The sequence below is a fragment of the Chelonia mydas genome, chromosome 14 (genome assembly GCF_015237465.2).
Source record: "Chelonia mydas isolate rCheMyd1 chromosome 14, rCheMyd1.pri.v2, whole genome shotgun sequence".
NCBI classification, from domain to species: domain Eukaryota; kingdom Metazoa; phylum Chordata; order Testudines; family Cheloniidae; genus Chelonia; species Chelonia mydas.
The window spans coordinates 36,973,219-37,001,183 of NC_051254.2; the positions used below are offsets into that span (position 1 = coordinate 36,973,219).

The 27,965-nt window shown below is 51.9% G+C and overlaps 4 protein-coding genes across 14 annotated transcripts in view; 3 read left to right on the forward strand and 1 right to left on the reverse strand.

The window, feature by feature from the left end:
* The window catches only part of LOC102936186 (butyrophilin-like protein 2), a 1,677,894-nt gene that overhangs the window by 915,962 nt on the left and 733,967 nt on the right, over positions 1–27,965 (reverse strand).
* LOC114020220 (butyrophilin subfamily 1 member A1) overlaps positions 1–27,965 on the forward strand; it is a 1,361,724-nt gene that overhangs the window by 691,717 nt on the left and 642,042 nt on the right.
* The window catches only part of LOC102934811 (zinc finger protein 585A), an 87,019-nt gene continuing 59,664 nt past the window's right edge, over positions 611–27,965 (forward strand). For 3 of the 9 annotated variants that reach the window (XM_037914696.2, XM_037914697.2, XM_037914706.2), the window contains exons 1-3: positions 611–1,546; positions 3,255–3,335; positions 3,872–3,998. In XM_037914696.2, the coding sequence (XP_037770624.1) occupies positions 1,481–1,546; positions 3,255–3,335; positions 3,872–3,998 (274 nt within the window). In that variant the 5' untranslated portion in view covers positions 611–1,480. Of the gene's footprint in view, positions 1,622–3,254; positions 3,336–3,871; positions 3,999–4,593; positions 4,771–5,032; positions 8,609–27,965 lie in introns of those variants that run through there. The other 6 variants (XM_037914701.2, XM_037914702.2, XM_037914698.2 and 3 more) reach the window with 6 other exon arrangements.
* On the forward strand, positions 20,067–27,838 carry LOC119567706 (zinc finger protein 420-like). 3 transcript variants are annotated; one of them, XM_043528063.1, is made up of 4 exons: positions 20,067–20,507; positions 21,393–21,519; positions 22,117–22,230; positions 22,533–27,838. In XM_043528063.1, exons 1-4 carry the CDS (start codon positions 20,484–20,486, stop codon positions 24,548–24,550), a joined length of 2,283 nt encoding a protein of 760 aa, XP_043383998.1. In that variant the 5' UTR covers positions 20,067–20,483; the 3' UTR covers positions 24,551–27,838. The 3 variants fall into 3 exon arrangements, with proteins under 3 accessions (XP_043383998.1, XP_043383999.1, XP_043384000.1); XM_043528064.1 differs by having other exon boundaries at positions 22,536–27,838; XM_043528065.1 differs by having other exon boundaries at positions 26,767–27,838.

Consider the following 27,965-nt stretch of genomic DNA (forward strand, 5'->3'; position numbering starts at 1 on the left):
TCCCCAAATCTCCCCCTTTTCTGAATGTAGCCTTTACTCCGGGGGGAATTCTGGGCCGCTGCGCAAGGCAGAATTTTTGGGAAACTAAATGTTGTGCTTGCAGAATTTCCTTCCTTCCACAGCCCAGCTCACACAGAGAAGTCACTGCTGGGTGGTGGGAGAGGGAGCTAGAGGGTTCCTGACAGCTGCAGTTCCCAGCATGTCCTAAGGGAAGGAGAGGGTGGTGCTCAGGTATGCCCGTGCAAGCTGTGACCGAGCATCCGGCTGTTTTTCCCTCTGGATCTCTGGGGTGTGGGGGTGCAGGTACCTGTGCAAGGGGGGGCCCTGTAGCTGGGCTCTGGGGGGAAGGGGGTGCAGGTGTACTGGCTGGGGGGAGCATGGCTGGGTTCTGAGGGGGAGGAGCTGTGGGTGTCTGGCCCCTCGGCTGGGCCTGGGGGGGGTGGGATGGGAAGGGGGCAGAGGAACAGGAACTGGGATGTCGTAGGGGTTTCTTTAACTCTCTGCTCCTGAGGGAATTTCTGTGTGTCTGTATTGTTACAGACATCCTTGTTGACAGGTATTTTGAAATAAATTACCAAAACAATTGAAACTGGCGTGATTATGTCGTGTTATTTTGACAAATAACAGTTGCAGAATTTTATAATATTGTGTGCAGAATTTTTAATTTTTTGGCGCAAAATGCCCCCAGGAGTAAACTTTGGTGCAGAGAGCTTGGCTGTATTTCTTCTGAGTCCTCCACGTGCTTTCTTAAAACACCCTCCCCCACATCCCCACCTTCTGAAAAGGTTTTACAAGCAATTGCCAGCACTGTCTTATGTTAATCACCCTGCCTCTGCCTGTCAACAAAATACTGACTCTCTGCAGAACTCACATTCCGCACTGACTAGCTGTGCTGTAGTTTTCGAGCTCTACCTGGGAGCACAATTCCTGTATGAAACTCCTGGGGGGGGAAGCCCCCACTGAGTCCCACAACTGGCCCCTCTGCCCTCACGGCTCAGAAGCTCCAAGGCAAATATCCACGGGCTACCCCCTCCCTTCCCGCATACACACACCCTGCTCCCACCTTCTTATTTGATTTCTAATAAAAGACAAACTCATGACCTTTGGGAGTCTGTTTCCTGAATGTTCAGGGCTGGCTGGGCTGCCCAAGGCCCTGGGCTGATTTCTGTGCAGGATTCAGATCTCAGCCACACCCGGTGTCAGACCAGAGTCACCGCTGGGTGTGGCAGGGGGTGAGTGCGGATGGGCCAATGAGATCAGCCTCCGCCTGCCAGACCCTGGGGGCTGCAGGGGGAGTCCAAGGCAGCTCATTCATCAGGTGTTGCCACCAGAGGGCTCCGGTTATGGCTAAGGGAGAGGAGGAGGCAGGTGTGTGTGTGTGTCTGTCTGTCTGTCTCTTCCCTGCTCATGTTGTTATAGCCCTGGAGTGCAGCTCCCCGGATCAGAAGCTGCCTCCTGCATTTAAACCTGGGAACCCAAAATGAGAAGCTGCTTCTTACCCAGCAGAGGAGAGACCTCTGTTAAAGCCCCTCTGTGCCCAGCCAAGGTGGGGAATTTCTCCGGTGACTGGAACCAGCCTCTAGGGCTCTGCTGACACCAGCCCCTGAGCTGGAGCCTGCAGGTGATGGGGAGACCCGGGGGACAGGGCTGGGGCCGGGCAGGAAAGTGACTCTGCACAAGGGCCCCTTTCCTGGACCTGCTGGGGAGTTTGGCCTACATGGGGAGGGGGCTCCCTGTGTGTCTGCGAGTCCCAGAGCTGCTGCCCTCACAGACAGATTCAAACCTTTGTTAGCAGTGGCCGTGGCTGATTTGCCTAATGAGAGCAAAGGCCCATGTCAATGAGGCAGTCACCAGCTCTCCCAGGGAGAGGGAAGATGATAAAGAGGGAGAAAGGAGAGACTGGAAGGGGCAGCAGGAGCAGGAAGTGGGGAGGGAGATTCCCAGCTCCCAGACCTGCCCGGGTCCATTCCCTGCATCCCCCTGGGCAGACTGACTCTCCTGGGAACAAGGGGAGGAGCTGAGAGAGGAAAATCCAGTTCCTAACTCTGCTGAATACAGCATTACTTGGGGGGGAGCTAGAGAGGGTTACACTACATCAGTGGTAAACCTTTTTTTATGCACGAGATCAACTTTTGAATTGAAGTGCAACCTGGGATCTATCCTACCCCTTCCCTGAGGCCCCTCCCCACTCCATCCCCCCTCCCTCCCCCCTCCCTCCATCACATACTCTCCCACACCCTCACTCACTTTCACCGGGCTGAGGTGGGGGTTGGGGTGCTGGAGGGGGTGCAGGCTCTGGGCTGGGGCTGAGGGGTTTGGGGTATGGGAGAGGGCTCTTGGCTGAGCCTGGGGCAGGTGGTTAGGGTGCAGAAGGATGTGAGGGGTGCAAGCTCTGGGAAGGGGGGTTTGGAGTTTGGGTGCAGGAGGCGGCTCTGGGATGGGGCAGAGAGTTGGCGTACAGGAGGGGGTGGGGGGTGCAGGCTCTGGGAGGGGGCTCAGGGCTGGGGCACGGTGTGTGGGAGGGGGTGCAGGGTACAGGGTCCAACCGGGTGACGCTTAACTCGGGCGGTGGTGCAGAAGGCCTAAGGCAGGCTCCCTGCCTACCCTGGCCCCATGCTGCTCCTGGAAGCGGCCGGCACATCCCTGTGGCCCTTGTGTGTGGCGGGGGGGGCACATAGCTCCGCTCTCTGCCCCTCTCTGCAGGCATCGCCCCCACAGCATCCATTGGCTGCAGTTCCCCATTCCCGGCCAATGGGAGCTGCATGGGCAGTGCCTGCAGACAGGAGCAGGGAGCTGAGACCCCCTGCCCCCTCCCCCCAGGGGCTGCACTGCCATAGGGACATGCCGGCTGCTTCCGGGAGTGGCATGGGGCCAGGGCTTAGCCCCGCTGCACCGCCGGACAGTTAGCGGCCGGTGATCGCGATTGACTCTCAGAGGCTCCAGGGTCCACCGGTTGGTGACGACTGCACTACACTGTAGGGCAATCCCTCGAAGTGCCTCCTCTAGAAAAAGAGCAGAATCAAAGTTTGACACAGAGATGCTGTTACGGGGAGAGTTTAAAACTGCTCTGGGGGGCTTAGTTCTGCTGGGAGGGGCCTGGCCTGGGTGGTAATAAACTAACTGGGTTTCTTCCCAGCATGGCAGAGTCCAGAGGATCTGTCAGCAGGGAACAAGCCTGGGGGGAATCGGGGTGCGAAATGGGACTCAAGCCCCTTCTGACCCCCCCTCCCCAATTGACCCTCTCGCCCTGACAGGCTGAGGAATCACATCCACATTTTGCTCCACATCGACCCAGGAGACAGGGCAGGGAAATGGCTGTGATGGAGCCAGCTCAGGTAGGGGCTTTTCAGGGAGCTGCTGGGCAGGGGGAGGGAGAGGCAGGGAGGAGACAGGGTGTGATAAACCTGCTGATTTTCTGAGCTGCCCTATTGGGAGGGGGGAAACATTCCCCCATTTCTGAACCAGGAAACACCCCCCTTGGCAGGCCTGGGAACATTTTCCAGACTCCCGGTGCTGGAGCCTGAACCCACGAGCGAAGGGCTGCTGTGGAATACGAAGGGAAGCTGTCAGGATTCCTGGCCCTGGCCCCGGCTCAGAGCTCTGCTTCCTGTATCAGCCTGTGGCTGGCAGGTGTGTGGGAAATGAGAAGACGCTGCCCTGCTTGGTCTGCTGGGGGGGGACAAGGAGCTCTCACCTTCTCCCCACCCTCTGAAGCTTCTTGGCTGCTCTGAACAGGGGGTGGGTGGGATTTTGCTTTTCTGAGCCTCCCAGAGCTTCCAAGATGTTTATTTTTTCTTCTTCCTTTCCCGTGTGACCAGTGGGGTTGTGGCTGGGGCAGCAGGTGCTGATTGGGGAACTCTTGTTGTTTCAGATGCCGGTGACCTTCGAGGAGGTGGCTGTGTATTTCACCCAGGGGCAGGGGGCTCTGCTGGACCCCGCTCAGAGAGCCCTCTACAGGGACGTCATGCAGGAGAACTACGAGACGGTGACCTCTCTGGGTAAGGGATCCCTGTCCCCTCGGTTATTAGAAAGTTTCGGGCCTGCATTTCTGACTCTGGTCAGGTTCTTCCCTGGTCAGTTAGATGAGAGGGGAATGGGTTCCATAGTCCATAGCTGCCGTGTGAGAGAGACCTGCATCTCCAAACCCCCTCCAATGGGACCACAGTGTCAAAACCTAATGGACATGCTAAACCCTTCCCGCCCCTCCAGCTTTCAAGGCCAAGAAGCCATGTATTGTCCTGTGTGTATTGTTTCTCATTTGAACACATTTTCACCTCCCTCCTTGGGACTAGCTCCAGCCCTGAGGAGGGCTCTGGGCTCTGCAGGGGTAACTCCAGAGCTGTGTGTGCATCAGCAAGGGCCCCAGAGTGCACAGATCCTGCACACTCCTAGCGAGGGTGTAAAAATTCTCTCCACCTCCCCAGACATCTGCGTCTCCCAAGGGGGCTCAGTGACCATGTTCCTGTCCCTTTGGTTTCCTTATTCTCCCAGCACAGCACGGGGACAGGTTCCACTCACGGATTGTCCTTTGTGACAGACACACTCCCAATCCTCCATGCAACCTGATCTGGTCTGATTTCACCCCCTGCGCAGGATTTCCCTTTCCCAAACCTGACCTGATCGCCCGGCTGGAACGAGGGGAAGGGCCGTGGGTCCCGGATCTCCAGGCCTGGGTGGAAAAAGAGATCCCAAGAGGCACTTGCACAGGTGAGGACTGACAGAAACCACCGGGCGAATTAAGGAAAAAGTTGAGAATCCCAGAAATGTGGTGTGAGTAAGAGCCCTCAGTTGTTACTCATCTCAGCCAGAGTAGGGCTGTAGTCAGTAGATATTGCTCATGTCTTTCCACCCATCCTGTTAGCTGCAGGAGTTTCCTTCCCAACTGTCCTTCTGCGTGAGTGTTTGGGTGGGAAGTAGAGACAGAATCCAATTGCTGATTCTTTGCAACTTGAGTGTGTTGAGTTTTCCCTCGGTGCCATTCCTCTTTCTCCCCAGCACAATGACTCCTGTCTGGATTGTCTCTCTCTCCCAGCAGGTGATGTGACAATGAGTGAGAAGGAGGAAGGGAATCATCATGAGGAAGTCCCTGGGAAAATGGAACCACAGCGGACCTTTGTGAGAAGAGCTGAAGGGAATTTTTCCCAGTGCTGGGAACAGGGAGAAACCTGGGGAAATTGGCACAGGTCAGAGAGGCTGTTGGGATACCACCCAAAGAAGAAAGTGGATGAATCTATTAAATGTGGGGGAGGAGACAAGGATCCCACAGCCCAGCAGACAAATCCCAAGGAAGAGAAACCCTACCACTGTCTCCAGTGTGGAAAAGGATTCATTCTGAGATTACACCTTGTGATACATCAGACAATCCATACTGGAGAGAAATCCCTTCAATGCTTGGACTGTGGGGAAAGCTTCAATAACTGCTCAGATCTTAATAACCATGGGAGAAGCCACATGGGTGAGAATCCCTATCAATGCCTCGAGTGTAGGAAACGTTTCAGTGGGGAGTCAGCAGTAATTATGCATCAGAGAATCCACACAGGAGGGAAACCCCATAAGTGCTTGGACTGTGGGAAAGATTTCACACGGAGATCAGGCCTTGTTACACATCAGGCAGTCCACACCGGAGAGAGACCCCATAAGTGCTTGGACTGTGGGAAAAGTTTCACATGGAGATCAGGCCTTGTTACACATCAGGCAATCCACACCGGAGAGAGACCCCATAAGTGCTCGGACTGTGGGAAAAGTTTCATGCAGAAATCACACCTTATTAGACATCAGAGAGTCCACACAGGAGAGAGAGCATATAAATGCTTGGTGTGTGGGAAAAGCTTCAGTAAGAGCACAAACCTTACTAACCATCGGAGAATCCACAGAGGAGAGAGACCCTATAAATGCCTCTACTGCGGGAATGGTTTCTGTTGGAAGTCAGCCCTTATAATACATCAGAGAATCCACACAGGAGAGAGACCCCATAAGTGCTTGGTCTGTGGGAAAAATTTCACACAGAGATCAGCACTTGTTACACATCAGACGATCCACACAGGAGAGGGACGCTATACATGCTCGGAGTGTGGGAAAAGTTTCCTTTGGAAGTCAGGCCTTATAACACATCAGAGAATCCACACTGGAGAGAGACCCCATAAGTGCTTGGACTGTGGGAAAAATTTCATACAGAGATCATCCCTTACAAGGCATCAGAGAATACACCGAGGAGACAGACCCTATAAATGCCTTGAGTGTGGGAACTCCTTCAGTTGGAAGTCTGATCTTATCACACATCAGAGAATCCACACAGGAGAGAGACCCCATAAGTGCTTGGACTGTGGGAAAAACTTTAGGTGCAGCTCACAACTCACTCAACATCAGAGAACCCACACGGGAGAAAGACCCTATAAATGCCTCGAGTGTGGGAAAAGTTTCATTGGGAGTTCTCATCTTGTTGCACATCACAGAATTCACACCGGAGACAAACCTCAGAAATGCCTCAACTGTGGGAAATGTTTCAGGTGGAAGTCTGCCCTTATAACACATCAGAGGATCCACACAGGAGAAAGACCCCATAAGTGCTTGGACTGTGGGAAAAGTTTCACAAACAGATCAGCCCTTGTTTTACATCAGAGAATCCACACAGGAGAGAGACCCCATAAGTGCTTGGACTGTGAGAAAAGTTTCACACAAAGATCATGCCTGATAACACATCAGGTAACCCACACGGGAGAAAGACCCCATAAGTGCTTGGACTGTGGGAAAAGTTTCACACAGAGATCAAACCTCATTAAACATGGGAGAATCCACAAAGGTGTGAGATTCAATCTGAGCTCACACATTAGTGATCCACACAAAAGAGAGAGCTTGAATGTGAGGGAAGGTTCATTTGGTGCTCCCGGAGTATCAGGCACCCGCAAATCTACATAGGGAAGAAACCTCTGAGATGTTCTCAGTGTGGAAAATGATCCAAGTGGAGCTAAGACAAAGTTGGACATCAGAGCCTCCTCCACACAGCACGGAAATTTTCTCAGGGCTCTGACTAAGCCATAGTAATCAATTTCCTCATTCCCACACACTTCAGGGGCATTTGGCTCCCAAGGACCCAGCTGCCCATCACTGGAGTGAGGATCCATCAGCAGCTGATCATCAGCTAGTCAGTGACCCTCTGGTTCTGCTTGGTCTAAGCAAACCCCAGGCAGAGAGGAAGAAGCCCCGATCAGCCCCTTCTCCCTGCTACAGCCCTGGCTGCTGAGCTGATGGGCCACAGGGGGGAAAGGAAAGAGAGAAACTCCTCCAGCTGCTCCCTCTGCCTGGCTGAAGTTCCCCCGTCTCCTTTCCCCTCCCAGCCGGAATCCCCCTGCCATGGAGATGAGGAGAAGGACACTTGGGCCAGGCCCCACCTTCACTCTACACACCCGTCCCCACCTCTCATCTTCCACCACCCCTTGGGCTGGGCTCCCCCACTTACCTGGAACTGTCTCCTGCAGGGGTAGTGTCCCTGGTGCTGGTTACTCCTCCCCTACCTGAATCCCCCAGGGCACTGGGCTCTGGGGGATCAAATATTGAGGGACCAGGCTGACGGGTTCTGGGGAGGACACTGGGGATTGAATGGTTGGGGCTGGGGGAGCTGGGAAGCAGGGGGAGCTGGGTGCTGGGGCTATCGAGTGTGTGGGGATTATGGGATAAGAGGCGAGGGAGAGCACAGGGGTAGCGAGGTGCTGCCTTTCCTCATTAACCCCTCTGCCCCCTTCTCCCTGCCCCCGCTGCATTCAGACAGCAGCACTGGGAGGGGCTGATTCCCACAGAGCCCTTTGTGGGAGGCCTGGAGATCCCACCTCTGCCTCCCCAGCATCAGCCTCTGAACGTCTGTCTATGGTAGGAAAATGGTTGGGATTACCTAGCACATCTCCCCTGACTCTCCAACACTCTTTCTAGTCACACTGACCCTGAGTATATTATCTATTCTTATCCTCGCCATGAGCAGACTGATCGTTAGTCCCTGAGTTCCCCCTTTGGGGCCGGAATGTCTCATTCCCAGCCAGTTTCACATTACTCCAGGCCGTGCTGAAAAGCATTGAGTGTTTGTATATTTTTCTCCCTTACGAAGCAGAACTAAACAGATGCTAAAAAAGTGGGAGCAGGGATATCAAAAAGTCGTGTTTTAGCTTCTGTGCAGGGCCTGCAGGTTACACTTCCTATCTCTTGCCCGCCCAGGCCATGGCAGTAACCTGTTCCCATAGCTGCTAAAGTTTGTGCAGCTCCATGCAGGACATTTTGCACCCTTGTGAAAGTCACTAGTTTCCCCTAAATGGTCCCTGACCACCGGTTGTGAGAGGTACAGCCACAGGAGGAACATTGAAGACTCACTCACGGATGAGGAAGCTTTTCACCCCCTCAAAAAGTCGAGGCATCCCCCATACCTTTTGTGGCCCTTCTAATGCCTCCGATCCTGCCGATCTCCGGCAGGAAGCCCTGACTCAGGAGTGGGGGATGCAGAGGAAGATGATGGAATCTTCACTCTGCCTTGCTCCTGGTCCGGAGCAGAAGCAGTGCCCGGAGCAGCCCTACCATCTGCCTCGTTCTATCTCAGACACATGGAAATAAATTGGTTAGTCTCTAAGGTGCCCCAAGTACTCCTTTTCTTCTTGAAATCAATGGGGCCATTAGCAGTGCAGTAGTACAATGAAACGTGTAAGATTTTGCAGGATTGGGAATTTAGTTTGCTCGGCTTGGGGGTTTCTCTCTACTGATATTCGGTCTGTTCCTCACACCACAACTTTCCCCAGTTTCCTTCTTCTCTGACTGCAAAGTAAGTGTTTCTATGGATACCAAGATTATTTTTAATACGGTAGCAGCTAGAAGCTGCACCCAAGACCGAAGCTCTATTGTGCTCAGCGTGGTACTCTATATACAGAGCATGAGAGACAGCGCCTAAGGGACAGAGCTTCTTGTCTAAATACACAAAACAGACAAAGTCATGATTCTGTAGGTAACGGGAGCGTCTCCATGATTAAAGCCAGGTGCTTAAAGTAGGTTTTCAACTTCCGACATGTAAGAGAAATACATAAAGCATGGGGCCATGTTCCCAGCTGGTGTAAATCAGCCTAGATCCGGCAAAGTCAACACAGATTTGCTAAGTGACAGCCACTGAGATTCTGGCCATTGTTTCTGCCCTGGAATCACAGTGTGATTAAGTGATTAGCTCCATTGTTGTAGCTGGAAATGGCTATTCTCTGTGATTTAGCTTCCTCAGGTATGTGCTCCCTGGCAGCCAGATGCTGCATCCTTGCCCTTTGAACTGGGATCGCCCCCAAAATAAAGTCACACAGTCCTGTGTCTCCAGCTTTTTCCCTTTAGATCCCACCTTTGAGGCCATGTGCATGCTGAGAGAAAAGAGGTTTTTTCTAACTAAGGGTCCCCAAACATGAGAAACAGATCTTGTACAAGCCTGCTGGAGACAAGGTAAGTCACAGCTTCACCTTGTTGTACCTGATCGAGATGCACCCCATCCCATAGTGTTCCTCTCTACCAGTTACACTGAGGTGAAACTACCATTTGCATTGTCTACACCAGGGTTGGTTAATAGGCGGGCCAGGGGACAAATCTGGATCTCCAGACACTTTTGAACAGACTGCAAAATCTTTTATTATCATTATTGTTTTTATTGTTGTATTGTTTTCTCTGGAATCTGGACCTTGAATATACCTTGACCAAGAAATTAGGACTCTGACAAAAAAAAAAAATTTGTCCCTGATCTACAGTATGAGTTTACAGTAAGAGAAAGAGAACCTACATCCTAGTGCAGACAAATCCTCAGAGACCGTCTCTTGGAGCAGGTTTCGCCCTTTAACACCTCCATGGCCACCTCAGTTAATGCTGATGGGCAGGAGAAATGCAAAATATTTCAGATGTCTTTACCCAGCTTTGAAAACATTTCAATACACACGGGAACCAAGCTAAAGAGTCAGCGCTCTATGGCACGCAGCTGAGGAATTCCTGATTTACGTGGCTACAGCCAGCACAAGAGACAGAGCACAGGCTAGCCAGTGACATGTCAGAGTAAAACCCCAGCTCTCATCAGAGGGACATGCCGGCCTATTCCCCACTGTTGTTGTGTCCTGCTGAACATCTAAGTTCCTAACTCCCCTCCCCAGGGAGAAGCAGAATTATGGTCACGCCCTGGGTGATGACCAGGTGCAGCTTGTGTGCTGGTAACAAGCTGTGGCCTGTTTGCTCTTGGTTGATTCTCACTTGAGCTCATCAGTATTTTCTCCTGTCATCACCCTGAAAGTGAAAAGGTCTATAACTCTCTAATCACACCCGCAGCAGGTTGGATCATATTAAAGAAGTTCTGTATTAAAATCACAAATGAGTTTGACTCCCCATAGTTTAAAATCCAGGGTATTACTCATTAAGAGGTCTCTTGGTTTTTGGTACTGTTTCTCTCCCACTACGTGTGAAACTTGCAAGCTGCTAATTGCGTTAGTACATTCTAAGACAGAGTCTGTTCTCAAAGCAATTCACACAGAGAGAGACTCAAAGCAATACTCTGTAACAACAGAAACAGCACCCAGAGACTCCCCGCCCTTTTGTTGTATTGACAATTGTGATTAAAATAGAGATAGAGGATGTATGTGGATGGATGCTTGGTGTGGATAATAACTGAATGATCAGGGAGGTGCCAGCCTAAGAATGCAGTGTCCATCGGCTGAAGAAGGTGTCAAGTGGAAATAACGAGAGGACCCCGGGAGGGCAGACTGGAATTCACCCAACAGCCTCAAGAATTGGAGAACCAAAGAACAAGATAACATCTGGCAGCACGGAGCTGTCAGGAATGTGCTATCTGCTGATTTACTCAGCAACAGCATGATGAAGCAATTCCCATAGACTGGCATAGGAAGAAATTCCTATAAAAATGGACTCTAGAAAGTGAGAATTTTGGGGGTCTGATTCTGTAAACCAACTTCCAGAAGCATCAGATGAGCATCTGACAAGGCCCTGCTCCCTCCTCATGTCCAGGCCACCTGGCCAGTGGCTTGGCATGAGCAACTCTAAGGCTGGTAACTATGATAACAACCTTGCAGAACCTGTGTGTGTGTCTTTGTATGAATGAAAGTGTGAAGAAATATGAGATTGAATGGAATGTTACAGCTATAACTAACTGCTTACTATGATTCTTTCTGTATTCACAATAAAAGTGGTATTTTGCCTTTTCCCCTTTAATAAGATCCTGCTGGTTTTTATTTTATTTGTATAACAAGAACCCCTGAATTCATGCCCTGCACACTAGTGTAATAATATTTGCACCAACGTGCCTTTAAGTGTGTCAGTGAAAAGCTCAAACAACGAGGAGTCCTTGTGGCACCTTGGAGACTAACAAATTGATTTGGGCATAAGCTTTCGTGCGCTAGAACTCACTTCATCAGATGCATGGAGTGGAAAATATAGGAGAAGGTATATATGTACTTGTGGGGTTGGGGGTTTAAATTGCGACAGACACAAAGAAGGAGGCCCGATTAAATAAATTTGAGAACCACTGCTCTACACTATTATGGTCACCACTTTTATAAAATGAAGATAAAACTTCTACAAAGTCTGCCTTGTGAGGAATCATATGAAAAGTCATTGTCTGCTGAACATTATTGTTCTGTTAAAATGTATGTATTAACATTGGGTATGGAGTTATGAGATTTTGCTACATGTTTGTTACTGAAACATGTTGTAAAGCTGAAAAACGCCCTCGGAGCCAGATGCTCTGTAAATCTGAAAGACTAGCTCCTCAGAGCCAGGTGCTAAGTGTCCATTGATTGCTTAGCCGGCCATTCACCAGCAGGGGAGTTGTGAATAAGAAATGTACTGGTTTCAGAGTGGTAGCCGTGTTAGTCTGTATCAGCAAAAAAGAACGAGGAGTACTTGTGGCACCTTAGAGAGTAACAAATTTATTTGGGCATAAGTTTTCGTGGGCTAAAACCCACTTCATCGGATGCATGCAGTGGAAAATACAGTAGGAAGATAGATAGATAGATATACAGAGAACATGAAAAAAATGGGTGTTGCCATACCAACTCTAAGGAGAGGAATCGATCAAGGTGGGCTATTATCAGCAGGAGAAAAAAAGCTTTTGTAGTGCTAATCAGGATGGCCCATTTCCAACAGTTGACAAGAAGGTGTGAGTAACAGTAGGGGAAAAATTAGCATGGGGAAATAGTTTTTAGTTTGCCTAATGACTCATCCACTTCCAGTCTTTATTCAGGCCTAATTTAATGGTGTCCAGTTTGCAAATGAATTCCAGTTCTGCAGTTTCTCATTGGATTCTGGTTTTGAAGTTTTTTGTGGAAAAATTGTGACTTTTAGGTCTGTAATTGAGTGTCCAGGGAGACTGAAGTGTTCTCCGACTGGTTTTTGAATGTTATAATTCTTGACATCTGATTTGTGTCTATTTATTCTTTTGCATAGAGACTGTCCGGTTTGGCCAATGTACATGGCAGAGGGGCATTGCTGGCACATATCACATTGGTAGATGTGCAGGTAAATAAGCCCCTGATGGTGTGTCTGACGTGATTAGGTGCTATGATGGTGTCCCTTGAATAGATATGTGGACAGAGTTGGCAATGGGCTTTGTTGCAAGGATAGGTTCCTGGGTTAGTGTTTTTGTTGTGTGGTGTGTGGTTGCTGGTGAGTATTTGCTTCAAGTTGGGGGGTTGTCTGTAGGCAAGGACTGGCCTGTCTCCCAAGATCTGTGAGAGTGATGGGTCGTCCTTCAGGATAGGTTGTAGATCCTTGATGATGTGCTGGAGAGGTTTTAATTGGGCGCTGAAGATGACGGCTAGTGGTGTTCTGTTACTTTCTTTGTTAGGCCTGTCCTGTAGTAGGAGACTTCTGGGTACTCTTCTGGCTCTGTCAATCTGTTTCTTCACTTCAGTAGGTGGGTACTGCAGTTTTTTCACCTGAAGAATGGTTGGAAGCTCACGTGTGCCACAGACAGATTGTCGCCTGCCCGCCAGCTGGGGGTTAACCTCGAAGACGAGAGTGGTATAAAAACAAGGGAGAGTGGCCTCCATTTTTACCTCTCCTTCTAAAATCTACCTTTCTCTCGTTAGTAAACTTGTTTTATTGTTTTATCCAAACCAGTGTGTTTTCGTCGAAGTGTTTGGGGAATTTCACTTCAGATAACAAGGCTGTTGCCTGACCAGCATCCTTTGTGGGGAGGAGAAACGAATTAAAGAGCTTGGACAGCACAGCGCACAGACGGGGCAGTACAAGACTCACATTTCTGGGGTGCAAGGCCGGGACTAGTGAACTGGTTTATGTTGCTCTGTAGTTTACTTCATGAGTGGCTGGCTAGTTGCACTCAGTCCTGTGTAGCTGGGAGTGACTTTGAAGGCTGGTGGCTGTGTGGGAGAAGAGCCTGAAGGGGTTTGTTGTTCGAAGGGGGAAGCAGTGTGAAAGATGCCCTGGATGGAGAACTAAGCAGTTCAACAGACTGTACCCTGGGGTGTCTCACGCCCACTGTCTCCTGGGGCCCAGCATGGCACCATTGGGCTCTCATCATCCTGCTGCTGAAAGACGACCTGAGCAGGGCTAACCAGAGAGGGGGAACCAGCCGACATCCTCTATTCCACAAGCTTCGGCTAAAGCCTGAACTATTCCCGGGATGTGACTTGGGGTTGTGCTGTCACCCTTCCCCTCACGCATCATTTTCCTTCCCCACCTTAGTTCTGCTCTCTCCTCTCTCTCCCTTTGCCTTGTGTCTGCTGCACGTCTGGCTCAGCCCGTCCAGACATCGCCACCTCTTCTTCAGCCGTGCTTGTAGCCTGTGACCAGAAACGCTGCAGCCCGGTGGGTTTCAGAGTAACAGCTGTGTTAGTCTGTATTCGCAAAAAGAAAAGGAGGACTTGTGGCACCTTAGAGACTAACCAATTTATTTGAGCATGAGCTTTTGCTTCAAAGCTTATGCTCAAATAAACTGGTTAGTCTCTAAGGTGCCACAAGTCCTCCTTTTCTTTTTGCAGAATGGTGCGTTGATCGCTAGGACCCAGGAGCAGCTGGGGGGCGGCTCTGGGGGGAGCGATCGCTGGGGTCAGTCCCCGGCAGGAGGAAGTGACTCGCAGCCGCTGCGGGGACTCCGGCTCCCAGGCTCCCGGCGAGATCCCCGAGCCCCGGCGGCTGGTGCTGGGAGCCCGGAGCCCGGGCTGCAGCCGGGAGAGGGGAACCTCCAGCCGGGCCCTGCCCGCTGCTCCCCGGGAGCCTCTCCCAGGGCAGAGCCCCCAGCCCGGCCCGGCCCCTGCCCCGGGGGCCCCGCTCGGAGGGAAGGTAAGAGAGACCCCCCCCCCCCGCGGTCACCCCCGGGCTGCAGGGGGCAGAGGATAAAGAGATGCAGGGGGACCTGTGGGCAGGACGGGAGAAGGGGGGGGGGAGGAGGCGGGTGATGGGGATGCGGGGGGGCAGGATGGGACGGGGGAGGGGCAGGGATGATGGGGCGATGCAGGGGGAGGGGGGATGTGGGGTGGCTGGAGGGAAACTGTGAGAGCAAGCGCAGACTGGCTGGGGGAGGGGAGAGCCTGGCGCAGGGAGCAGGCCGGGGGGGGGGGGGGCGGGGGGAGACACAAGGCAGCTCCCCCGCCCCATGGGGTAGGAGAGGGTGAGGGGCTGCCCCTCCCAGCAGCCAGCCAGTTTTCTTTTCCTGGATCTGGTCAAACAAGCTTTGGGGAGTGAGTGGGCAGGGGACTAACCCCTCACACGGGTGGGGGAGGGGGGGGGCATTTCAGATTTTGAGTGTAGGGGGGCAACTTTAACTGTGATTCCAGGGGGCTACTTAGGCACCTGCAAACTCTTGGGTTTTTTTGCTGACAGGCTCACCAGATCTAATTCTGACATTAAAAAAAGAGCATTAGATAAATATTAGACCCACTCAGCTCTAATACAAACATGTTCTCAAAGCTTGTGTCAAGTCAGGTAAGGGACACCGGTTAGGTTTTGGAATTTTTGGTAACTCTTGAATACAACAATTGAAACAATTGTAGAAAAATCTAGATTTCTTCCTATCCCCGTTTTTTGCCGTTCACCAAGTTTAGGATAGATCATTTAACGTTCGGAACCATCCTCCTAGGGCAAGACCCCGTGAGTTTATACGGCAGGTGCCTGGGGCTCTAGGGGTGTTACCCCACTACAAATACTAACTTGACGCTGACTCAAGGAGTGAGTGAACTGGAGTGAAACTGACACCTTAAATTTCCTTTCCCAGTATTGCCAACTCCAAATGTTCAAAATAGTGATACTGGCTTTAAATATAATAGATTTGGAGTTTTTTATTTGCCTTCTGCTTTTTGAGCCTTTCGGGTGTACTGGGGTCTCATTTTGAAGCTTTCTCCACAGCCACAAGGGCGAGAAACTTCATTTTTCTTTAAGAAGGAAGGCTGAAATCATCACACCTCCACCTGACTCCAGGAGCTGGGGCTTTAAGGAAAAGAATCATTCTCCTGAGGCTCATGAGAAAATCATGAGAGTTGGCAATGCTGCTTTCACTTTTGGTTAAAGGCTAGTTACTTTCCAGAAGGCTTTTCAACACGACAGTACAGTGACTGAGTTGCAGTTCTCACAGGAGAATATTTAAAACCAAACACCAGGAAAATTCCAGATTTTAAAGCTGAGGGGGAAAAAATGAGCCTTCTGAGGTGTATCAAGGCCAGGGCAGGCAGGAAAGGAAAATAAACAGGCCCAGGAGCTCTGGGCAGCTTTTCCTCTTGAAAGGAAGTTGGAGGGTCAAATCTAGTCCTTAATCCAGTAAAACGTCACCTCCACTCATAGATCTTAACGTGTGCTGAATAACTATGCACTTCCTATCTAAATAGCAGAGTCATCTTATCCAGGGCTACACATTTTATACACACTGGCTCAGGGATGGTATTTACTGGCATATTCTGAACTGTGCTGAGCGCACAGATGGTGCCCAGGGAATAATACAAATCATGACAATCATCTACTTTATGGACTCTGAGGATGCAATATCTGTTCTTTGTTCTGCAATTGGCCTGGATCCAGCAGCAACCCTAAGAATCTGAGGCATGAACCTGCCTGATATTCCTACGACCCTTTCTCATTCCTTCCTTTTCTCTAACAAAAAATGACAAAACAAAATGGTTTCCAGTTAAAATGTAAAAATGCACAGCAGCCATTGTTCTACAACCCAGCCTGGGGCAGAACCTGCCACCCCTTTGGGACCCAGTGGTCTTCTCTCCTCTTTCTTTCTTCATCCTTCCTGACCTCTGTGCTCCTTTGCATGCTGTCAAGCTGGATGTCCTTCCCAACCACTTGTGACCATTTGCTGGAGTCTCAGAGAACCAGCTGCCCTGTTTTGCTCCCATCTCTGAGTCCTCTTTTCCTGCAGCATGCCGCAGGGAGATAGGCTGGGCCAGTGGATAGGGAGCTGGCCCTGGGAGACCTGGGTTCTACCCCCCATGCACTTCCTGTACGACATCAGGCCAGTGCCTTAGGGACTGAATTTCAAAGTTTTTTAAAAAGAAAAGGAGTACTTGTGGCACCTTAGAGACTAACCAATTTATTTGAGCATAAGCTTTCGTGAGCTACAGCTCACTTCATCGGATGCATTACATGTTATGCATCCGATGAAGTGAGCTGTAGCTCACGAAAGCTTATGCTCAAATAATTTGGTTAGTCTCTAAGGTGCCACAAGTCCTCCTTTTCTTTTTGTGAATACAGACTAACACGGCTGCTACTCTGAAAGTTTTTTAGGCACCCAAAGGTGCAGCTAGGCATCTAGTGGGGTTTACAAAGCACCTGACCTTCTAGGCACTTTTGAAAATCGCATTAGGTGCCTAAACACCTTTGAAAATCTGGCCTTTAGTCTGTGTGTGCCTCAGTGTCCCATCTATTCAATGGGGATAACAGCACTACTCTGCCTCGCCGAGGGGCTGTGAGGCGGTTTGACCTTGTGAGGTGCTCAGGCACTGTGGTGACGGGGCCCCATAACTACCACAGGTCGAGTGGGAACCTCTCTATACCACTGCTAGCCCTTCCCTGGGTTTTGGCCCCTTCTTTTCACCTATGCCCCCAAATCACCCCCTTTTCTGAATGTAGCCGCTGCGCAAGGTAGAATTTTTGGGAAACTAAATGTTGTGCATGCAGAATTTCCTTCCTTCCACAGAGCCCAGCTCACACAGAGAAGTCACTGCTGGGTGGTGGTAGAGGGAGCTAGAGGGTTCCTGACAGCTGCAGTTCCCAGCATGTCCTCAGGGAAGGAGCGGGTGGTGCTCAGGGTTCCCCCTGCAAGCCTGTGACCAAGCATCCAGCTGTTTTTCCCTCTGGATCCCAGGGCTGGGGAGGGGAGGTACCTGTGCAAGGGGGGGGCCCTGTGGCTGGGCTTTGGGGGTGTGGGGATGCAGGTATCTGGGCAAGGGGGGGCCCCGTGGCATAATTATGTCTTGTTATTTTGAGAAATAACATTTGCAGAATTTTACAATATTGTTTGCAGACTTTTTAATTTTTTTTTTTTTTTTTGGTGCAGACTTTTTAATTTTTTGGAGCAAAATGACCCCAGGAGTAAACCTTGGCACAGAGACCTTGGCTGTATTTCTTCTGAGTCCTCCACATTCTTTCTTAAAACACTCTCCCCCTTCCCCCCCCACTTCCTGAAAAGGGATTCCTGTTTTACAGGCAATTACCAGCACTTTCTTATGTTAATCACTCTGCCTCTGTTTGTCAACACAATACTGACTCTCTGCAGGACTCACATTCCGCACTGACTAAGAGCTCCACCTGGGACCACAGCACCTGCATGAAACTCCTTGGGGGGTGGGCTGGGTCCTGCAATTGGCCCCCCTGCCCTCACGGCTCAGAAGCTCCAAGGCAAATATGCACAGGCCACCCCCTCCCTTCCCGCATACCCACACCCTGCTCCCACCTTCTTATTTGATTTCTAATAAAAGACAAACTCATGACCTTTGGGGGTCTATTTCCTGACTGTTCAGGGTTCCCCGGGCTGCCCAAGGCCCTGGGCTGATTTCTGTACAGAATTCAGATCTCAGCCACACCCGGTGTCAGACCAGGGTCACTGCTGGGTATGGCAGGGGGTGAGTGCGGATGGGCCAATGGGATCAGCCTGCACCTGCCTGTCCCTGGGGCTGCAGAGGGAGACCAGGGCAGCTCATTCATCAGGTGATGCCACCAGAGGGCTCCAGTTCTGGCTAAGGGAGAAGAAGAGGCTACTGTGTGTCTCCCTGCTCATGTTATTATAGCCCTGGAGTGCAGCTCCCCGGATCAGAAGCTGCTGCATTTAGACCTGGGAGCCCAGACTGAGAAGCTGCTTCTTACCCAGCAGAGAAGAGACCTTTGTTAAAGCCCCTCTGTGCCCAGCCAGGGTGCGGACTTTCTCCAGTGGCTGGAACCAGCCCCTGGGGCTCTGCTGACCCCAGCTTCTGAGTTGGAGCCTGCAGATGATGAGATGTGGGGAAGGGCTGGGGGCCGGGCAGAAAAGTGACTCTTCCCAAAGGGCTCCTTTCAGGGACCAGCCAGTGAATTTGGCCTGCATGGGGAGGGGCTCCCTGTGTCTGTCAGTCCCAGAGCTGCTGCCCTCATGGACACAGCCAGGTTCAAACCCTGTTCGCAGTGGGAGGGACTGATCTGCCTAATGAGAGCCAAGGGAGAGGGAAAATAATAAAAAGGGAGAGTGGAGGGACTGGCAGGGGCAGCAGGAGCAAGAAGCGGGGAGGCAGGTTCCCAGCTCCCAGGCCTGCCCAGATCCATTCCCTGCACCCTCCTGGGCAGACTGACTCTCCTGGGAACAAGGGGAGGAGCTGAGAGAGGAAAAGCCAGTTGCTGACTCTGCTGAACACCCCACTACTGGGGCGGGGGGAAGGGGTGGCGGCTAGAGAGGGTTACACTACACTAATGGTTTCCAACCTTTTTACACAAAAGATCAACTTTTGAATTTGGATCTACCCTGCCCCTTCTCTGAGGCCCTGCCCCACTCCATCCCCCCTCCCTCCATCACATGCTCTCCTGCACCCTCACTCACTTTCACTGGGCTGGGGCAGAGGGTTGGGATGCTGGAGGGGGTGCAGGCTTTGGGCTGGGGCTGAGGGCGACTTCCCCCAGCGCCGGTGGGTGCTCGTGCCCGCTTGCTCCCTGCTCCTCCCCAACTCCACCCCTTCCCCATCCCCATTCCCCGCCCCCCTTCCAACTCCTTCCCCAAAGTACATGCCCCAAATCCACCCCCTCCCTGCCCCTATTAGATCCCTTCCCCAAATCCCCACCCTGGGAGAAGCAGGACCCATCCGCGTGCTCGGGGGGGTGGGGGGGAGGCAAAGCGGAGGTGAGCTCGGGTGGGGAGCTCCTGGTGGGTGCTCTGCAGGCACCAATTTTCCCCGTGGGTGCTCCAGCCCCAGAGCACCCACGGAGTCGGCGCCTATGCCTGAGGGGCTTGGGGTATGGAGGGGGCTCTTGGCTGAGCCTGGGGCAACAGGTTGGGGGGCAGAAGGGTGTGAGGGGTGCAAGCTCTGGACTGGAGTTTGGGTGCAGGAGGGGGCTCTGGGCTGGGGCAGAGTGTTGGGGTACAGGAGGGGGTGCAGGGTGCAGGCTCTCGGAGGGCCTTTGGGTGCATGAGGGGGCTCAGGGCTGGGGGAGGGGGCTCCGGGCACAGGAGGGGGTTTGGGGGCTGGCTCTGGGAGGGCACTCTGGGCTGGGGTTGGGGTTTGGGAGGAGACACAGGTTGCAGGCTCTGGCGGGGTGGCACTTACCTCAGGCAGTAGTGCTCCAGGGCTGCCTACCCTGCCCCCACGCCACTCCTGGAAGTGGCCGGCACGTCCCTGTGGCCTGGGGGGGGCGGACACAGCTCCATGCCCTGTCCCTCTCTGCAGGCACCCCCCCCACAGCATCCAGTTGCAGTTCCCCGTTTCTGGCCAATGGGAGTTGCGTGGGCAGTGCCTGCAGACAGGAGCAGCGAGCTGAGACCCCCCTGTGCCCCACCCCCAGGGGCTGCGCTGCCGCAGGGCCGTGCCAGCTGCTTCTGGGAGTGGCATGGGGCGAGGGCAGGCAGGGAGCCTGTCTGAGCCCCGTTGCACCGCTGGACATTTAGCGGCCTGTGATCGAGATCGACTGTCAGAGGCTCCAGGATCCACTGGTTGGTGACAACCGCACTACGTTGCAGGGCAATCCCTTGAAGTGGCTCCTTTGATTCTGCTCTTTTTCTAGAGTTTGGCGCCGAGATGCTGTTACGGGGACAGTTTAAAACTGCCCCGGTGGGTTTAGTCCTGCTGGGACGGGCCTCGGCTGGGTTGTAATAAACTTGGTTTCTTTCCAGCATGGCAGAGTCCAGAGCGTCTGTGTGCAGGGAGAGAGCCTGGGGGGAATGGGGGTGTCACATGGACTCAAGCACCTTCTGAAACCCCCCTCCCCTCCCATTGCCTCTCTCGCCCTGACAGGCTGAGGAATCACGTCTAGATTTTGCTCCAGATCGACCCAGGAGACAGGGCAGGGAAATGGCTGTGATGGAGCCAGCTCAGGTAGGGGATTTTCAGGGAGCTGCTGGGCGGGTGGAGGGAGAGGGAGGGAGGAGACAGGGGTGATAAACCTGCTGATTTTCTGAGCTGGCCCATTGGCTGGGAGGAAACATTCCCCCATTTCTGAAACAGGTAAGACCAGTGATGAGCTGCCAAAAGCTGAAGAGCTGGTTCCTTTACTCGCTCCGGGTGTTCGGCGGCACTTCGGCGGCAGGTCCTTCAGTCGCTCCGGGTCTTTGGCGGCACTGAAGGACGTGCTGCCGAAGTGCCACCGAAGACCTGGAGCGAGTGAAGGACCCGCCGCCAATGTGCCACCGAAGACCCGGAGCGCCGCCAGGTGAGTAAAAATTACAAAGGGATTCTCACGGGAGCCTCCCCAGCCGAGAGAGCAGGCAGGCCAGACCCCTTTAACAACTGGTTCTAAACCGGCTTCAAAATTTAACAACCGGTTCGCGTGAACCGGTGCGAACTGACTCCAGCTCACCACTTGGTAACACCCCCCTCAGCCGGGCTGAGAACATTTTCCAGACTCCCAGTGCAGGAACCTGACCCCACTGGCCAGAGGCTGCTGTGAAATACGAAGGGAAGCTGTCGGGATTCCTGTCTCTGTGCCCGGCTCAGAGCTCTGCTTCCTGTATTAGCCTGTGGCTGGCAGGCTTGTGTGATATAAGAAATGCCCTGCTCCGTCTTCTGGGGGGACAAGGAGCTCTCACCTTCTCCCACCCCCTGAAGTGTCCTGGCTGCTCCGAGCAGGGTTGGGGGTGGGATTCTGATTTTCTAGGCCCCCCAGAGCTTCCGAGATGTTCATTTTTTCTTCTTCCTTCCCTGTGTGAGCAGTGGGGTTGTGGCTGGGGCAGCAGGCGCTGAGGGGGACTCTTGTTGTTCCAGATGCCGGTGACCTTTGAGGAGGTGGCTGTGTATTTCACCCAGGGGCAGGGGACTCTGCTGGACCCCGCTCAGAGAGCCCTCTACAGGGACGTCATGCAGGAGAACTACGAGACGGTGACCTCGCTGGGTAAGGGATCCCTGTCCCCTCGGTTATTAGAAAGTTTCGGGCCTGCATTTCTGACTCTGTTCAGGTTCTTCCCTGGTCAGTTAGATGAGAGGGGAATGGGTTCCATAGTCCATAGCTGCCGTGTGAGAGAGACCTGCATCTCTAAACCCCCTTCAATGGGACCAGAGTGTCAAAACGGACATGCTAAACCCTCCTCACCATTCCAGCTTTCAAGGCCAAGAAGCCATGTATTGTCCTGTGTGTATTGTTTCTCATTTGAACACAGAATCCCTGTTCACCTCCCTCCTTGGGACTAGCTCCAGCCCTAGGGAGGGCTCTGGGCTCTGCAGGGATAACTCCAGAGCTGTGTGTGAATCAGCAAGGGCCCCAGAGTGCACAGATCCTGCACACTCCTAGCGAGGGTGTAAAAATTCTCTCCACCTCCCCAGACATCTGTGTCTCCCAAGGGGGCTCAGTGACCATGTTCCTGTCCCTTTGGATTCCTTATTCTCCCAGCACAGCAGGGGGACAGGTTCCACTCATGGATTGTCCTTTGTGACAGACACACTCCCAATCCTCCATGCAACCTGATCTGGTCTGATTTCACCCCCTGCACAGGATTTCCCTTTCCCAAACCTGACCTGATCGCCCGGCTGGAACGAGGGGAAGGGCCGTGGGTCCCGGATCTCCAGGCCTGGGTGGAAAAAGAGATCCCAAGAGGCACTTGCACAGGTGAGGACTGACAGAAACCATCGGGCGAATTAAGGAAAAAGTTGAGAATCCCAGAAATGTGGTGTGAGTAAGAGCCCTCAGTTGTTCCTCATCTCAGCTGGAGTAGGGCCGTAGTCAGCAGATATTGCTCATGTCTTTCCACCCAGCCTGTTAGCTGCAGGAGTTTCCTTCCCAACTTTCCTTCTGCATGAGTGTTTAGGTGGGAAGTAGAGGCAGAATCCAATTACTCAACCTTCACAGTGTTAGCAGATTCCTCTTTCTCCCTAGCACAATGACTCCTGTCTTGATTGTCTCTCTCCCAGCAGGTGATGAGCAAGGGAGTGAGAAAGAGGAAGGGAATCACCATGAGGAAGTTCCTGGGGAAGTGGAACCACAGGGAACCTTTGTGGGAAGAGTTGAAGGGAATTTTTCCCAATGCTTGGAGGAGGGAGAAGCCTGGGGAAATTGGCACAGGTCAGAGAGGTTGTTGGGAAACCACCCAAGGAAGAAAGTGGATGAATCTATTAAAAGTGGGGGAGGAGACAAGGATTCCACAGCTCACCACACAAATCCCAAGGAAGAAAAACCCTACCAGTGCCTTGAATGTGGGAAAAGATTCATTCTGAAATCACACCTTGTGAAACATCAGATAATCCATATTGGAGAGAAACCTCTTCAATGCTTGGACATTATGGAAAGCTTCAGTACCTGCTCACTTCTTAATAACCATGGGAGAAGCCACACGGGAGAGAATCCCTATCCATGCCTCGAGTGCGGGAAATGTTTCAGTGGGAAGTCAGAACTAATTAGACATCAGACAGTCCACACAGGAGAGAGACCCCACAAGTGCTTGGACTGTGGGAAAAGTTTCATGTGGAGATCACATCTTATTAGACATCAGAGAGTCCACACAAGAGAGAGAGCATATAAATGCTTGGTGTGTGGGAAAAGCTTCAGTGACAGCACAAACCTTACTAACCATCGGAGAATCCACAGAGGAGAGAGACCCTATAAATGCCTCGATTGTGGGCACTCTTTTGGTTGGAAGTCCAATCTTATCACACATCAGAGAATCCACACAGGAGAGAGACCCCATAAGTGCTTGGACTGTGGGAAAAGTTTCACACAGCGATCAGCACTTGTTACACATCAGACAGTCCACCCAGGAAAGGGACGCTATAAATGCTTGGAGTGTGGGAAAAGTTTCAGTTGGAAGTCAGGCCTTATAACACATCAGAGAATCCACACAGGGGAGAAACCCCATAAGTGCTTGGACTGTGGGAAAAATTTCATACAGAGATCAAACCTTACTAAGCATCAGGCAATCCACACTGGAGAGAGACCCCATAAGTGCTTGAACTGTGAGAAAAGTTTCACATTGAGATCAGCCCTTGTTACACATCAGGCAGTCCACACCGGAGAGAGACCTCATAAGTGCTTGGACTGTGGGAAAAGTTTCACATGGAGATCAGGCCTTGTTACACACCAGGCAATCCACACAGGAGAGAGACCCCATAAGTGCTCGGACTGTGGGAAAAGTTTCATACAGAAAGCACACCTTATTAGACATCAGACAGTCCACACAGTAGAGAGACCCCATAAGTGCTTGGACTGTGGGAAAAGTTTCACACAGAGATCAGCACTCGTTACACATCAGACAGTCCACACAGGAGAGGGACGCTATATATGCTTGGAGTGTGGGAAAAGTTTCAGTTGGAAGTCAAGCCTTATAACACATCAGAGAATCCACACAGGAGAGAAACTCCATAAGTGCTTGGACTGTGGGAAAAATTTCATACAGAGATCAAACCTTACTAAGCACCAGGCAATCCACACAGGAGAGAGACCCCATAAGTGCTTGGACTGTGGGAAAAGCTTTAGCTGCAGCTCACAACTCACTCAACATCAGAGAACCCATACGGGAGAAAGACCCTATAAATGCCTCGAGTGTGGGAAAAGTTTCATTGCGAGTTCTCATCTTGTTGCACATCACAGAATTCACACCGGTGACAAACTTCAGAAATGCCTCAACTGTGGGAAATGTTTCATGTGGAACTCTACCCTTATAATACATCAGAGGATCCACACAGGAGAAAGACCTTATAAGTGCTTGGTCTGTGGGAAAAGTTTCACACTAAGATCATGCCTGAAAACACATCAGGTAACCCACACAGGAGAAAGACCCCATAAGTGCTTGGACTGTGGGAAGAGTTTCACACTGAGATCAAACCTCATTAAACATGGGAGAATCCACACAGGATCTAAACTTCATAAATGCCTTGCCTGTGGAGAAAGCTTCATTCAGCGATCACACCTCATTAAACATCAGAGAATCCACTAAAGTTTGAGATTCAATCTGAGCTCACACATCAGTGATCCATACAACAGAGAGAGCTTGAATGTGGGGGAAGGTTCATTTGGTGCTCCCGGAGTATCAGGCACCCGCAAATCTACATAGGGAAGAAACCTCTGAGATGTTCTCAGTGTGGAAAATGCTCCAAGTGGAGCTAAGACAAAGTTGGACGTGAGAGACTCCTCCACACAGTACGGAAATTTTCTCAGGGCTCTGACTAAGCCATAGTAATCAGTTTCCTCATTCCCACACACATCAGGGGCATTTGGCTCCCAAGGACCCAGCTGCCCATCACTGGAGTGAGGATCCAGCAGCAGCTAGTCAGTGACCCTCTGGTTCTGCTTGGTCTAAGCAAACCCCAGGCAGAGAGGGAGAAGCCCCGATCAGCCCCTCCTCCCTGCTACAGCCCTGGCTGCTGAGCTGATGGGCCAGAGGGGAGAAGGGAGAGAGAGAAACTCCTCCAGCTGCTCCCTCTGCCCGGCTGAAGTTCCCCCGTCTCCCTTACCTTCCCAGCCGGGATCCCCCTGCCATGGAGATGAGGAGAAGGACACTTGGGCCAGGCCCCACTTTCACTCTTGACACCCGTCTCCATCCCCCATCTTCCAGCAGCCCCTGGGCTGGGCTCCCCCACTTACCTGGCACGTCCCTGGAGCTGGTTATTCCTCCCCTCCCTGAATCCCCCAGGGCGCTGGGCTCTGGGGGATCAAATATTGAGGGACCAGGCTGACGGGTTGTGGGGAGGACACTGAGGATTGAATGGTTGGGGCTGGGGGAGCTGGGAAGCAGGAGGAACTGGGTGCTGGGGCTATCGAGTGTTTAGGGATCATGGGATAAGAGGCGAGGGAGAGCACAGGGGTCGAGAGATGCTGCCTCTAATCACTCACCCCCTCTGCCCCTTCTCCCTTCCCCCTCTGCATTCAACCAGCACCACTGGGAGGGGCTGATTCCCACAGGGCCCTTTGTGGGAGGCCTGGAGTTCCCACCTCTGCCTCCGCAGCATCAGCCTCTGAACATCTGTCTATGGTAGGAAAATGGTTGGGATTAGCCAGCTCGTCTCCCCTGACCCTCCAACACTCTTTCTAGTCACACTGACCCTGAAGTATATTATCTATTCTGATCCTCGCCATGAGCAGAGTGATCGTTAGTCCTTGAGTTCCCCCTTTGGGGCCGGATTGTCTCATTCCCAGCCAGTCTCACATTACTCCAGGCTGTGCGGAAAAGCATTGAGTGTGTGTATATTTTCTCCCTTAGGGGGCAGAACTAAACAGATGTTAAAAAAGTGGGAGCAGGGATAGTAAAATGTGGTGTTTTAGCTTCTGTGCTATTTCAGGGCAATAGGGTGAGTTCGAGGTATCCCCTCCTTCCTGTATCACCATCACCCTCCACACAGCAGCCTCTGTCCAAGCGATGGAGAGTCTTATCCTGTCCCTGTTCTACCCCTCTGCCTCCTAAGGTGTCACTTACCACCGTGTCCCTGGCTCTAGATGCTTAAGAATCAGCTTTGATTTCTGTGATCCTCCATGAGACTTTGGAGGGCTGGAGAAGAAAGTGTCACAGACCTGCGAGGGAGGGGAAGGGAGGAATCCCAAAGAACCTCAAAGCACAGTTTACCTTTCTGATCTGTTTCTATGTATTGCTGAAATTGCTTCCAGAGTTTTCTGTGCTAGTCTAGATCATTTGTAGATGGGAAGGTTTTTTTTGTTTTTGTTTTTATTTCTTATGATGATGCTAAAACTTTTCAGAGTAGCAGCCATGTTAGTCTGTATCCGCAAAAAGAAAAGGAGGACTTGTGGCACTGTAGCTCACGAAAGCTTATGCTCTAATAAATTTGTTAGTCTCTAAGGTGCCACAAGTCCTCCTTTTCTTTTTGCTAAAACTTTTGTAACTCATACAACCGAATTATTAGGCAAGAGGTGAAGACGGGTTAGCCAGTTCAGAAGAAAATGGCTACATTTATTTTCCTGATTTTGAGTCTTCAGGTTCTCTGAGATTTCACTTTCTGAATGTAAAAGTGTTTTATAGCCCACCCTGGAGTGTGGGTTTTTCTCTAGTCCAGAAGGCTGTTTGGTCACAGACTTTGATATTAGCTTAGTTTAGATGTAGCTCAGATTTATGGAGGACTTAATGAATGCCAGAATAGTCCTTTTGTATTTTATTTTCACCGTATTCTACCCTTTGTGATGTGAACTTTGTTTTATTTGAAGAATGGCAAAGGTCTGTGTGTCTCAGCACATACACTGCGGGTGCCAGCTCGCGTCACGTCCGAGAGGCAGAGATGGAAACGGGGAATGAAATCACGGCCTGACCCCTGCAGTGACGTGACTTAGGGCCCAGCCACCCTGCAGAGGCTGCTGCGGCGGAATTGCACTGATGCAGCTTTTGCGCTTGGAGGGGGACGCTACGTGGACCAACCATCGACGTAGATCACCCACCTCCCCAAGAGGCGGCAGCTACGTCGATGGGAGAAGTCCTCCTGTTGCCATAGTGCTCTCTACACCAGAAGTTAGGTTGGTACAGCTGCGTCGCTTGGGGGTGTGGAGTTTCACAAGTGACGTAGGTTGCGAGTGCAGACCAAGCCGCAGCGTCAGGAGGAGAAGAGGGTGGGAGGTGAGGAGAACAGAGCTGGGAAATGGCTGGGTTTGCTCTTCAGAGCCAGACGGCTGAGGCTGAGAACTGTGAACTCGCTGCACCAGAGTCAGAGAGACACTAGACCTGACCTATGAGTGTTGTGTGAAGCTTCCCCTGCAATCTAAAGGACCATGAACGACACCCCAAAAATGATTGGGGGAGGGGGCAGCGTCCCCCTGTTGCTGAGGTGCCGAGTTTGGGCACAGGCAAGAAGGGAGCCAGGGATGTCAAGAGACCTGGGCAGCCTTGAATCCAGGCCAACCCCTAGCATTGAGGCCAGAGGGAGATGAGGAGCCCTAGAGCCCTGCTGGTCACCCCCTCCCCATCTGCCGCGGTGTCCTGTGTGGGGACGAGAGAAACTGTCTCTGCCCCACTCACCCCACACTCATCCCTCCTTCCTGAGATCTTTGGATTCCCTGCTCTCAGAGTGTTTCCTTTTGTGATGGGGTCCCAGTGTCTCTCGTGGCTTCTCACCACTTTTCTATCATTCATACGTGTGGCTCTGTTTTTGGTTCTTGTGAGAGTTGGGCGTGGCACTGTGCTGGGATGGAACCGAAAAGTACCCCCCTGAGCTGGGCTGGGGGTGGGGAATGGAGTCTGTCTTTGTTTGTCCTTTGGAATAATAAAGTAGCATTTAGTTTCTCCCACTTCCAGTCTCCTTCGTTTTGCATTAAATACCCACCAGATTCAGAGTGGAAGTTAAAAGTGAAAGCAATGCAGATATGGTCTGGGATGGGAATGCTCAGTGAGGTCACCCAGCCAACCTCACGCCTGC

Excerpts from the sequence above, each read along its gene's own strand:
- LOC119567706 (XM_043528063.1), top strand. The coding sequence starts at position 20,484 with ATGGCTGTGATGGAGCCAGCTCAG. Across the intron at positions 20,508-21,392 it reads CTGTGATGGAGCCAGCTCAG|ATGCCGGTGACCTTTGAGGA; the intron begins GTAGGGGATTTT and ends TTGTTGTTCCAG. Across the intron at positions 22,231-22,532 it reads CCCAAGAGGCACTTGCACAG|CAGGTGATGAGCAAGGGAGT; the intron begins GTGAGGACTGAC and ends TCTCTCTCCCAG.